Consider the following 13,811-nt stretch of genomic DNA (forward strand, 5'->3'; position numbering starts at 1 on the left):
CTCGTTTCGAAAGTTCGAAATTGTAGAATACCCCTGAAATATTCGAATATTAAATTATTCGCTGGGTCCCAGGCTCGCTAGAAACAGATAAACGCGCAGTCATCGGTCGGCGCGCGATCCACGCAACACTGTCCGGGATCCTTCGGGACGAAGGAATCCCATATTCATAGAGTCTAAGGTGGGTCTATGCTTCTTGAGCGCCTACGAACAATGACGATGCGTCTGAACGCATTGTTGCGTCGCGGTAGTGCAAGGCAACGTCCCGCGAGAACTGATAAAAGTAATGCACCAGAATGCACCGACTACACACGCCTCCCTCAATTCTTGCCCCATTGTTACGTGCATAACGACGGTTGCCTGGTTGCAATACTTCATTGTGCCGAGTATTCAAAACCGGTGCCGGAGATTCGCGAAAGTAGATCTCTGAACAGGCTGAATGTAACCGGTGTTGATCTTTTAACTGGCCGAGCGAGAACTGAATACGGTGCTCGAAACCGTCGGGGGATCAGATTTTTTCAATCTTTTCATTCAACAGAGTAAATCAGATTCGTCGATAATTCGATAACGTTCGTCATTGTTTTTACATTGAAAGAATATCTTATCGATGGATAGAACGGATAATTCTCTATTCATTTCGGGCAATGTATCTTCGTTCGTGATTCCTGTTACACACGATTCTTTGCGTTTCACCGTACAGTTAATTACGCAACTGTGCGAATGAAAAAATCTATATTTTCTAATTCTAAACGGAAGAACCGAATGTTCATCGAGGTACACGTTATCTTCTTTCTCTACTTGTGAAATTACACGATCACGACGATAATTCTACTCACCCTCGGAATGATTACTGAACGCACGCTGAATTTCCTCTTCCTCCTCCTCGTCCTCCTCCTCCTCCTCCTCTTCTTCGTCCTCTGTAACGAACAATTTTCCCCGGTTAAATTCCTCGTGATATTTTCCTTTAAAGAAACGGCCAAAAGAAAACGAAACGAAGACACGCGTTACTCTGCAGATTTACGCAAACATTTGATAACGGGGGAAAGTATTTAGTAACACTCACGCTTAATTCCCGTTGTCCCATTATCCTGCTCGGCTACCTCCAGGACATTCTGCTCGTTGCCGTCGTCCCACTCTTCGTCTCCTGCGGAGAGACAAGCAACCATTAATTCCGTTTCATTTGCATATCACCAGCGAAGAATAAAATCAGTATTTGCCAAGAAAAACAACCAACGAAATTGTAATTCTACTCTTTCTCTCTCTCTCTTTCTTTCTCTCTTTCTCTCTCTGTCAGTGTTTTGCGCGCGCGCATGCCGCATTCCACGTAATATGAATATGGATTTCGAATAACACAAAGAGACTCCGAAACGATTAATAATAAGCTTTTTGCGGACTGTCGGCCAACTACTAAACAAGATTTACGCATCGAACGTAACGACACGGATAACTTTGACGAAGTACATTTCAGAAGGACAATGCAAGATACGCGATAAAATGCGGCAGTAATTTTAATGGTAAATTGAAAATAATTGAAACGAGATTAGGTTATGCTCTAATACTTCTGTTTTCAAACATTTATGACAAACTCACGGTACACGCGATGTTGCGCGAAATATTAATTTTAGTTTCCGGACACAGATTCCGACTATAAATCATCTTTTTATGGATATTTCAATGTTGCGAAAAATGGAGAAAAATGCAAAAGTAACGTTTGCAGTATAATGTTCTGTGTATTTCATTGTAAAGATAAAGTCGTGGAAAGATTTTTAACAATTTTCATTTTTCGAGCGTTTCGTTTCGCTTCTAGTGACAATAAAATGAACAATTGTTCGAAAAGAATAATGCGAATTTAACACAAAAAGGAACGTACCAACGAGTAAATATAAGTATAGAAATATGAATGGTAAACGAATTATAAAAAGTAGTATGATATTGTGTCAAAAATTAAAAATAGCTTTCTATGAAAACAGAAATAGATAACTGTTATTTAATACATACAGTAACGTGTAACTTGTTAAACTAATAAAATCAATTTTTTCATTCCTGAAAAAGGTGAACAAAATTAATCGAAAACGTTTTAAGAAATTACATTTCTCCGACAAGATTTAAATTCAATGATAGAAACATTGGGATAAACAGATACATTTTTAAGAAACAAAAATTGTTTTTTTTTTATCCACGAAAGAAAAACCTCAATGTTTCTAGATCGAATCCACCTCTAAACCAGAGTATCCACGTATCAAAAATCGTACCGTACTTTCTTCAAACGCTTTCCATCTTTCATCGTTGTTCGCGAACACAGCGGTTCGACTTACCAAAAACTTGATTTCGTTGAAATTGAAAATCAATATTACTCGGAAGAAACATCACCGCGGAAACTCGTCCAAGAAGTTTTTAAATCGCATCCAAAGGTCTCGCGATCGTAAAGCATCGTGTTCTACCAAGCGTTTCGTTGTGTGTCAGATCGCGACACGAATTACCACGCCGAGGAACCGTTCGTTGTTGTATATCATCAAAAGCGAAACGACGAGCCGTGTTTTCGGAATGAAATATACCCGCGGAGCGCACTGACGTGGCTGCCGTATAGTAGAGCCATCCGTTTGTCACGTGGGACCACAAAATTAAACTTAAAAAATTACACCCCTGTCCACGTGGCCAACAGGTCGTTTGTTATTTTGCATGCAACCTCCTCCTCCTCCTCCACCACCACCGCCACGCTCCCTCTCTACCGGTTCTACGTTCCGTCTCGCTTTCTCTCTCTCCCTTTTCCACTCTCCTTCTTTCTCTTTCTCCCTGTCGCGAGCTCGCTCGACGAACTTGCCACTCCAGCCGATTGCCAGCGTTTTCGAAGGTGTCGAATGCGGATTTTTCTTTTTTCTTTTTTTTTCCAAACCAGCTTCGGTTATTACCTAAACGAGAACATTCGTCACTCCGCGGGACTGATTAACCCATTTCCACGTTTGAGTTTCTTCCCGCTTGCATCGTTGCTACACCGTTCGAATCGAGTGTCTCGAGGATTACTCGCGGAGCGACGAAACCGTGATTCGTATCGAGGTGGACAAAAATCGAGCAGAGAGCAAAGTTTGGATCGTTGTTCGAATCGTTCGATATTCGAATCTTCGAGTACTTCGGTAAATACAATTCGAGTTTCGTGTTTTGCACCGTTCGAGTGTCCGAGTATTTTCAGATCTATGAACTGTAAATTGAACACTTATTATCGTTCAAGATGTATACCTGTATGTATACAATGTTTATACTCTGAGACTCGAATTAACTCAGAGTAGAAGTACAATTACTATTCCTGCGTGATAATTATTGGGTTGTTCGGAAAGTCATTTCGTTTTCTTTTTGGTGAAAATGAAACACAATTCTTTTAGAGTGTATAATGATTTCATTAAATTATATATTCTCCATTTTGGAAAACGAAATGACAATGCAAAGAATTATTATTAGTAACGATAACGATCTTTCTCGCGAGAATGATCTGCAAAGTTAAGAAGCATCGAGCATACCGAGAGATTAGGTACCAGGCAACGATGTGTTTCTCGAGAGCATGGTAATCGCGAAAGTTTGATGAAGCTAACAGAGAAAAGTCCTGCGACCATCGACTTTATCGGAAAGCTTCGAAAGAGAGAGAGAGAGGAAGAGAGAGAGAGAGAGAGAGAGAGAGAGAGAGAGGAAGAGAGAGATGACTGAACGTCCTTCCGTATAAGAGGCATTAACCTGCAAACGAGAAACAACGAGCGCATCGAACCAAGGGATGGAAGCTGGTCTTAAATATTCCAGAAGACATCAGCCAAGGCACCGCTGGCAACCGCCCTTCGATTGAACCTTCGCACCCTCCACCCTGTCAGCTGTCAAGGCTTCTGTCGAGCAACGAACGCGTTTCGTGCCTCCAACGATACCAAGAGTTAATGGTTTGTCCATCATCGAGTCGACTGCCGGCGAGGACTTTTCCATCAGTTCCTACCTTGTCTCGTTAATTGTCGCTGAACTTCGCTCCCCACTGAACAACCGGTTACCCCTTAGGTGTGACTACTGTCGAAGAAATTCTCTTACAGATCGTTTTCTAGTAATCTCCACTTTCGAGTAACAATTTTCACTCCGTGTCAAAGTGACTTGAATTATCCACGTTGCGCATGACGAGGAACGACTTGCTAAGACGATGGAATCAGACGAGAGAGACAAGTGAGCGAGCAATTCCAAGGAAGATGAACCAACCTTTTAATAATGTCGCAAAATCACCACCTATCCCGTTTTCGAGCGAAACTGAATCGGTTTCGAGTTTGTCGCTCGAAAGCAGAAATAACCGAACTCGATTCTCTGCACAGTTCCTTTTCAAACTTGAACGTAAATGAAACTCGTCTCGTTTGGTATCGAGAGACACTATACGTTGAACGTTATCACGATCAGTCCACGTTCGATCTTTGAATCCGTCTATCGACCGATCGATAAACATCGGATAACTATAAGTCGAATAACTCGTAAAAATTCCAACCACTCGAGACTCGCTCGGCAAGACGTCGTCTCTGTCTCTAAATCTTTTCCGAGATCTCTCGTCTCCCACCTCCCGAAAGATCCAAAGAAGGTGGTCCCGGGTCAACCAAAGTTCATCGATTAACGACTCGAACACGAATGTTAAAGTCTCCTCGGTTCTCGGAGGAATCGACGTTCACATCCAACACCGTTCTCCTAAATTTCTTTCGACTTGGACCAAGAGCTCTACGATCGAACACCCATTCGAGTTTCGAAAATTAAGATCCGTAGTTCGGGTTAAAGTTCAACTCCTAATTTCCCCGTCTACAGGGTTAACAACCCAGTATCATCTGGCACACGTAATACCGAATAACCTCGCGGCTGCTTCGTATGCATCCGGTCGCTCGCTGGGACTCGATCTATCGTAAATACTGTAAACAATTCGGCGGCGAGGCAGAATAGCCCGGTCGGACAATAATCGTAAAGGTAAGGGGATTGGCTATCATCTCGATGGAGCTGGTCCACGTGTAGCTTTATGCGCGCGTGCACCTGTGTTTACGTACGATATGAGCGTAAGAAGGCACGTAATACTGTCTGGCCTAGACATAGAGCAGTTCCGTGGCTGTTCAGAGGGCAGGACGAAGACGACGATGTAAGCTCTCGAAAATACAGGTCGCAATCTCGGCCCTCCTGCCTCTGCCCGCTCGACGTTAAACGGATGTATTATTATGACCCGCGTGCACCCTCGTCCGGGGATAACTGCATATTGCGGCTTAACCCCGTGGCGTTGTACTTTCGATAACGCCTTTAGATACATTCGTAACCGAGCGTGACAAAGGTGACCGTAAAACTGTAACCGGTAGCGTTGAATTTCAGACGTGTTCCGATACTATCGATACTTGTACCATCGAAACCGATACTCTTGTATCAAATAGTTGGAAAGGGACGTCTTCGAACGATTCGTGACTTACCGGGAAGATTAGACGCGGCTATCGATTAAAGTTCGACGTCTAGGTGTCGATATTTTTTCATCTTAATTGTGGAAAGTTTTCATATTATACTTACATGCATATTTTATTCAAATGGTTTAATTTTTATCGCCGAATCTATCGTCGATAGAGATTTCATCATTTTATAATTTCATCGTTGCTTCTCTGGTTATCGTACGTACGAGTATACTCGTTAAAGTGTTAATACCTCGAGTGTAAAAATACTTTAAGTGTTAATACTGCCGCGTCTTTTGATTTTTCAGTACTATGACCGAGAGAAGAATATCGCTAGAATTTTTATTATTATTATTATTCGTACGCTCGACGAATCCGATTAGGATCGGAACAATCCTAGAAGAGGAATTACTATAAAATTCTATAAAATTACTATCAAATTCTTTTACAAAACACCCTGCACGAAACATCCAAATTCTGATCGTTCAACTGTCCCAACTGTTATCAAACAAACTATTTTCCTATCCAATCGTCGCGTTTACCAAGTACTCGCGAATTAAACCCGGCACCTCTGATAAATTACCTCGACGACACGCACCGCGATACAATTCTCTTCCGTCGATTTCTGGCGACCGATCTGCAAAAAACGATTCCCGTATCTCGATCCTGTTCCGTTTTATCCGTCCAAGAACCGCGAAAGAATTCCTCCGCCACGGTCCCGTTGTAACTCCGGAAAGGGTCACTACGCTGGTTAGGATGCCTCGAAGGAAAAGGAACGATGACTGCCGATTACCGGTTACGATAATCTCGCTAACGATATCTCTGGGGGATCGGCAGGTCGCGGGATGCCCCGAGACGTCGATCCCGGAGGTTGGAGAGGAGCGGTTAGGAAGCCACCAGGGCTTCGGAGTCATTAATCGATATGCTGTGAATAAAGGAGCGCCCTGCGGGTTATCCGGAGCGACTGCTATCTCTGCTCCCCGGTTGCAGCCGCCGTACGTCTTGGACTCGTGACAGGCAGCCAGACAGCCGAGCGAGCAGCCATTGGGAAGGGCTGCTCCGCTGCGGTAGAGCTGGCTGCTGGGTGGCTGCTACAAGGGAAGTCGAGCTGATTCCCGCGGGAACCTAACCCGGCCAGCTCTGACGCGGGCTCAGACTCCCGCGAGACCCTCGCATCCGCCGACGAATACCCTCTGGCTCCGACACGCTACCTGGAGCACACCCGGGATATTGCGGGTAACTTTCGCGCCGCCATTCCGCCCGAAATATTTCTTCTATCGAGCTACCGACCGACCGGTTGCTACGGCTGTCCCATCCAACGAGCACGGTGCAACGCTTTAATTGTATTTATTCAACTGATAATCTTTCGTTGAATTATTCCTTCCGCTGTTGGACGATCGACACTTATGACCAGAGAACATGGTATTCTTTCACACTGAATTTTCTTATTCGTGTGACATCACGAAGATCGAAAACTAGGAAGCTAAGGATTGTAGAGAGAAACAGTGTTTGTCGTGTTCGAATCGGTTTTAAATATTCTCGAAATTACTATGACCGAGCTTTGAGACAGTGTCGGAGTAGTTTATCTACCAAAGGTTGTACCTTTGATATTTATTGACTTCGATGTATTGGAAACTGTAAGAGATCGATTACTCGAAACAGTCCCGAACGGTAGGAATACGTTCTCGGTACGGTATAAACAAGTTCCGAGACATGTTTCGGGAATGCAACACGGTCCGACTAGCGGCCCTATCCGTTTACCAGATCGCGGCATACCTCGATGCAAGGATACAAATACATCGTCTGACCTTTTTATCGCCATCCGAAGCTCGTGAGAGAGTAAACGCGCGATGCGAGAGGTCGGCTAGACGCAACTGGTGCACGCGACACGTACAAGAGGTAGCCGGTGATTGTGATTCTCATAGCACGCGACGCACAATTCGCCGCAAAAGGGACGCCAAGCCGGCGAACGTCAACGCGTGGCCTCGCCTCAAAGGAATACCGCATCCCGGGAATGTCTCGCTGAGACCGTCTTCCCCGGCGTCTCTTCACCATCCTGGGGGGTAGGTACCCAGCCTTCCGCATACCGGGCACTTTTAAAACAGTACCGTTTCAAACGTCTCGAACACCGCCCACTTTATCTCGGCTTGTATACTTCTTATTCGTTCCTTTGCACGAGTTACACCGAACTGACTCGCGCGTACGACGGAGACGAACACAAACCTTTTCCTTTGTTCGACTACTTCGTCCGCTCGTTCGATACAGAGCGTATAGCAATTAACCCTCAATTGGTGGATCGATCTATAACAGTCGGTTGAAATGTACGAAAGGAAAGAACAGTGTTCTTTAGCAAGGATCGTCCGCAAAGCAATCCCTCCACTTTTTCTACAAATAGGATATTTATCGTAGAGTGACTTTGTAGTTATAGCGCCTGTCCTCGCATAGAAAGTTTTCACAAGTAACTTTGGAATTAACGATTCCACTCATAGCGATTAACACTCGATTGGTAGATCAATCTATAACAATTGGTGGAAATATACGAAAGGAAAGAACAGTATTCTTTAGCAAAGTAACCCCCTCTTCTTTTTTCTATTTATTGTACAATGACTTTATAATTGTAACACCTATCCTCGTACAGAAAATTTCCACAAGTAACTTTGGAATACAAGGTAGCTTATATAGCGATTAACACTCGATTGGTGGATCGATCTATAACAGTCGGTTGAAATGTACGAAAGGAAAGAACAGTGTTCTTTAGCAAGGATCGTCCACAAAGCAATCCCTCCACTTTTTCTAAAAATAGGATATTTATTGTAGAGTGACTTTGTGGTTATAGCGCCTGTCCTCGTACAGAAACTTTCCACAAGTAACTTTGGAATACAAGGTAGCTTATACAGCGATTAACACTCGATTGGTAGATCAATCTATAACGAAGTTGAAATGTACGAAAGGAAAGAACAGTATTCTTTAGCAAAGTAACCCCCTCTTCTTTTTTCTATTTATTGTACAGTGACTTTATAATTGTAACACCTATCCTCGTACAGAAAGTTTCCACAAGTAACTTTGGAATACAAGGTATCTTATGTAGCGATTAACACTCGATTGGTAGATCAATCTATAACGAAGTTGAAATGTACGAAAGGAAAGAACAGTATTCTTTAGCAAGGATCGTCCACAAAGCAACCCCCTTTTTTATTTATTGTACAGTGACTTTATAGTTGTAACACCAATCCTCACACAGAAAGTTTCCACAAGTAACTTTGGAATATAAGATATCTTATATAGCAATTGACACTCGATTGGTTTTTATCGTGGAAACTTTCGTTTCAAACTTGTCACCATTCTAAGTAGAAACAGATAGCTCGTGACAGACATCCGGAGAACGTTATAGTTCTAGGCAAATAACCTTTGAAGTTGCATCGCGTTTCAACGATACTTCTCGAGTCCATCGTTACAATTTTTACATTACGTTCAAGTAATAAATTACTCCACATTAGTGGTTGACACACCGATAGAGTCGCTCAAAGTTGCTCAATTTCGTTTCCTTTTGGTGTATCCAAACTTTGGATAAAAATCGCTTCCAAACGAACCGTTCCGATCGCGTAACTTAAAAACAGAAATTACTATACCCTCCTCTAAATCCACCCTTTCGAATTTACTCGTTAATTAAGACGAAACATAAAGAACGTGTCGAATTCGTGAATAAAAAAACGAAGAAAAGTTACTTCAAGGCATTTTTACAATTTCCGATATTCTCTTTAGATTCGTTTAGATTCCATTGATAAAACCACTCGAATGATTCAATAATTCCTCTTCGTTTCGTATTTCGAACATTCGTCGAAATCCTTGTATACAACTTCTTGTTTATCTGCTAAAAAATTATATACCTACAAAAATTCGTACGGCTACTCGAATCGTCCATACACACCCCGGAAAAGAATCACGATCGCGCCTTGTTTCCTTTGAAACCAAAAAACAAACCCCAAGAAGCTTCTGCAATTTATCTTCGAACGGAATCTCTAAACGAATATCGTCGACTCTTTTTCCAGGAACGTTGACACCGACCCCCGAAAACGAGAATCGCTGGACAATATTCCTCACGAATCGATCGGAGCTCCGAGTTAAGAACTGTTTGTTTCAACTGACCGAATCGAGCGTATTCTGTCGTCAGATTCGTTGCAACGAAAATTGCGAATCGTTGATCGAGTTCGGTCCAGGCATACACGCGGGAGCATAATTTCGTTGCTGAAGGAACAGAGCGAGCAGAAATCGCGCGTTTCCGGCGAAAGCAATTCGATGTCGTCCTATCGGATCAGCAGGCACCACCACCAGCGCGTACAGAACACATCACGAACACGCGGTTAGCCACGAAATAGCAAGCCTGGCCGATAGCATTGCGAGCATAGGTGATATAGGGTGTCGCTAATTAATGCACGATAATGAACCTGGGCGCAACCGAAGCTGTATTAATGGATTCCAATGCCCGTCATAACGTGGACGATCCGTAGGTGCATCGGAACCGTTCGTAATTGCGTTAATGGAGGCCCATCTGTTTGCGCTGTCGGCTTTTGGGCTACTTCTGCTCGTCACTCGTCCACGAAATAATCATATCTCCGTTGAGCTAACTGGTTCCGCGTGCTTGTCGTCGCTCGAAATTCGCGAAAATTTCACGGAATTCGACGATAACGATTTTCACGTTTCGTCGACTCTTTATCACCTTTCGCAACGGTCACCGCTATCTCGCCATTTTTCCAACGTTGGTGTTAAATCATGGCCAGTTTTGTAACGTTGATGTTCAATTCTGGCCAGTTTTGTAACGTTGATGTTAAATTCCAGCCATTTTTGTAACGTTAATGTTGAATGCTGACCAGTTTTGTAACGTTAATGTTAAATTTTGGCCACTTTTGTAACGTTGATGTTGAATTCTGGCCAGTTTTGTAACGTTGATGTTGAATTCTGACTACTTTTGTAACGTTGATGTTGAATTCTGACCACTTTTGTAACGTCGATGTTAAATTCTGGCCAGTTTTGTAAAGTTGATGTTGAATTCTGACCACTTTTGTAACGTTGATGTTGAATTCTGACCACTTTTGTAACGTTGATGTTAAATTCTGGCCAGTTTTGTAACGTTGATGTTGAATTCTGGCCATTTTTGTAACGTTGATGTTAAATTCCAGCCATTTTTGTAACGTTAATATTGAATGCTGGCCACTTTTGTAACATTGATGTTGAATTCTGGCCACTTTTGTAACGTTGATGTTAATTTCTGGCCATCTGTAACGTTTTTTTTACCAAATGAAAGAAAATACGCGAGCTGCTCCTTTTCAAAAATTCACACGCTCGATTTATCGATGACACCGAGAAAGTTGCACGACAATCGTTCAGAGAGCGATGGAAATTAAAGAGAACAAGAAATTTTACGCAAACATAGGCTCTAAATATCATATTTTGTGAATTACGGTAGATCGAAGGTGACTCTCGATGTCTTAACCAGGGCTAAGTGTATTTGAACAATTCAATATTCTAAAATAGTTCGAGAAGGATTTAAAGTCGAAGAACTTGATTTGCGATTCGCATCGCGCTATTCGAGTACTACGAACGCTTAAATAGTACCCACTCGAATCGTGTATACATAAATCGTTGAATTTTTCGAATATTCGAATTTAAAGGAATTCGACAAGCAGTCTTACTCGTAACTAATCGTAACTTCGATTAATTTTCAATCCACTCTTTACTTTTTCTTGCCGTTTGTGAACATTTTTAATTTGTCTAAAATGAGTATTCGTTTCCTGTACGAAGAAACACGAAGCATTTCTTTTAATCCTCGAACGACGAATCTAGGTCATTTCTGACCCGTACCGAGGTCTTACGTTCCGGATACGAGTTCCGAATTAAATTCGAATCTAATTATTTTTCGAGCTCCAGATGCAGAGTTAAACTTCCATAAATATGTTGCACACGTGTACATAAAAGCGACGTTCCTGTTACATTTTTTACTTGTACGGGATTCACTCTCTCAAGTATCACGGTGCAGTGAATCCTCCCGTAGAACGTTATTCCCATTGATATCGTGAGTAAATAATTACGGTGATATCGAGCCAGGATTTTTGCACCGCGAGATTTGCAATTAATATTTGTCATTAGTATTCGGTATTACGTAGGAATATTCGTGTGTTTCTGATCGTATAAACGTAAACATTATAATCGGGAAGCAGGACGCAACGACCCGAATCACTGCGCATTATGCTTCAGGGTCGTGATTGTAATTTGCGTCTCTGGTGCAAATGCATAATAATAATCTCTTAATTAACACACCGACCTGAACGATTATTAACGGGTTTTCATTCGATCGAAGATTTTCGCTGCGACTTTTGTGCCTATTCTTGCGAAATATTACACATACGTGTATCAATGACCACCATTCTCTATAATTTTTACCTATCGGTAAATTAATTCGTCTGTGTATAAATGTGTATAAAAGTAACCTACATTTTTATTCGAGTAATAATATTCGAACACCGATAATCGAAGTACACCTATAAAATATTCGCATAGCCTCAATTGTAATTTTACATAGTTGAAAAAGCAGACGTACGAAACGATACGAAGCTCGGATACCCGGAAAGAATCGAACGATCGATTATATCATAAATCATCGTAATCGATTAGCCAGAAATAATTCAAGAAACATCGCGCGAGGCAAGCTGGAAGCCAGTGGTACAATGTAAATTTTCAGCTTACGGTTTTAATCCCTTTAATCGTGGCTCCTCTAAAACTTAATCCGCTATTAGTTTTTGCAGTGACAGCCCTAATTCCTGTCCCGGTGGTTATAGTGATTATAATGCAACTTCTAACAAGGATTAAGTTAGCGGATTTTCGTTAAATTATTGTAGAATGCGGGTGCATAATACGCGCTACAACTGAAAAGGAGACGATTCTTTGTGAAAATTAAAGTCCAGTGGACGGAATGAATTTTCCGCGTCCTCTTTGCCAAATAATTCTCGATGAACCACTCTGTCGCAGAGCGGCTTAGTTTTCGTATTCATTGAAATTCGATGCTCGAACTGGACAGCACAGGACACAGGACATTTAGGTTGATTTCGATAGAGATAAATTACGTTTAAGTCTACGTTCCTTTATCAGGAACGAGGATAATTTGTACCTCCACTGACGAAAATCCAAAGCTCAGACATCACTTTGACCACATTTACTTAGCTAAAAATCCAGATCGACCGATTCCCTGCACTTCCCGCTTAAATTCCGCTGAAGATTCGAGGTATTCCAGGCGTTCGTAACGCGCGCTCGGCTCCCCCGAAATCGCAAGCACTGGATGTATCGTGGTCCACCATTCCCGCGGAATTTACCTGGCACGTCATACGCGAGGCGCGGGACACGTATGACGCGTATGACGCGTGTGGCGTGCGTGACGCCTGTGACGCGCGTGACGCCCGTGACGCCCGTGACGCGCGTGACGCGCGTGATGCCCGTGACGCGCGTGACGCGCGTGATGCGTGTAACGCGTATGGAAACGCGATTTAAACCATTTGATTCGTAAATAATGAATCAATGGCGGCGTATCTCAACGTAATAACGGAAAGATGATCGAAACGGAAGGATACAGCGCCACGGAAGAAAGACACGAGCCAGAGACGAGGTGGAACGTAAGACGAAACGTGAGAGAACGTGACGCATGTGACGCGTGTGACGCGTATGACCCGTATGACGCGTAAAGGACGGTGTATCTCAACGTAATAACGAAAAGATGATAGAAACGGAAGGATACAACGCCACGGAAGAAAGACACGAGCGCCAGAGACGAGGTGGAACGTAAGACGAAACGTGAGGGAACGAACGAGAAGAGGGATGTGAAGTAAAAAAAATTAAAAAAAAATAAAATAAAAAACAAACAAACAAAAAGAAACGATGGAAAGAGCAGAAAGAGGAAGAAAGTGAGAAAATAGTAAATGTGAGAAGAGGAAGGGAGCAGCGCGACCAGAATTGGATAGGATAGGAGAACTGGTGATTACAGAGGCCGGGAATTCCGTGGGGAGAGGCACCAGTCCCGCGGGTTTCCACCTAATTCCATCCTGGCTGACTACTGACTCTGTCTCCCTCTTTCCATCTTCCTCTTCCCGCCTCTCGTCTCTCCCTCTGCTACGAGACCCACTCTACAGGGTGTTCTACTGGAAACAGGCCACTTTAACATCTTCGCTGTGTTAACCCTGTTGTTCTCTTTGTATTTCTTAGGGTAAGACAGAAAAACTTTTACTTATTGAAAGAAAAATGTAACATCTCCGATGAATTATCATTCGTTACTGTCTGTGTAACAATTTATCAGAAACCTCGGTTAGGTCAATTACTGATAGAAAGAAGGGCTTATCGAGGGAGTCGGTC

The 13,811-nt window shown here is 42.8% G+C and overlaps 1 protein-coding gene across 5 annotated transcripts in view; it reads right to left on the reverse strand.

The window, feature by feature from the left end:
• L (zinc finger protein Lobe) overlaps window positions 1-13,811 on the reverse strand; it is a 157,773-nt gene that overhangs the window by 136,638 nt on the left and 7,324 nt on the right. For all 5 annotated transcript variants that reach the window (XM_076327365.1, XM_076327364.1, XM_076327363.1 and 2 more), the window contains exons 2-3: window positions 1,061-1,141; window positions 834-914 (exon numbers count right to left, since the gene is read on the reverse strand). In XM_076327365.1, coding sequence (XP_076183480.1) covers window positions 834-914; window positions 1,061-1,141 — 162 coding nt within the window. The remainder of the gene's footprint in view (window positions 1-833; window positions 915-1,060; window positions 1,142-13,811) is intronic.

The sequence above is a fragment of the Ptiloglossa arizonensis genome, chromosome 2 (genome assembly GCF_051014685.1).
Source record: "Ptiloglossa arizonensis isolate GNS036 chromosome 2, iyPtiAriz1_principal, whole genome shotgun sequence".
NCBI classification, from domain to species: Eukaryota; Metazoa; Arthropoda; class Insecta; order Hymenoptera; family Colletidae; genus Ptiloglossa; species Ptiloglossa arizonensis.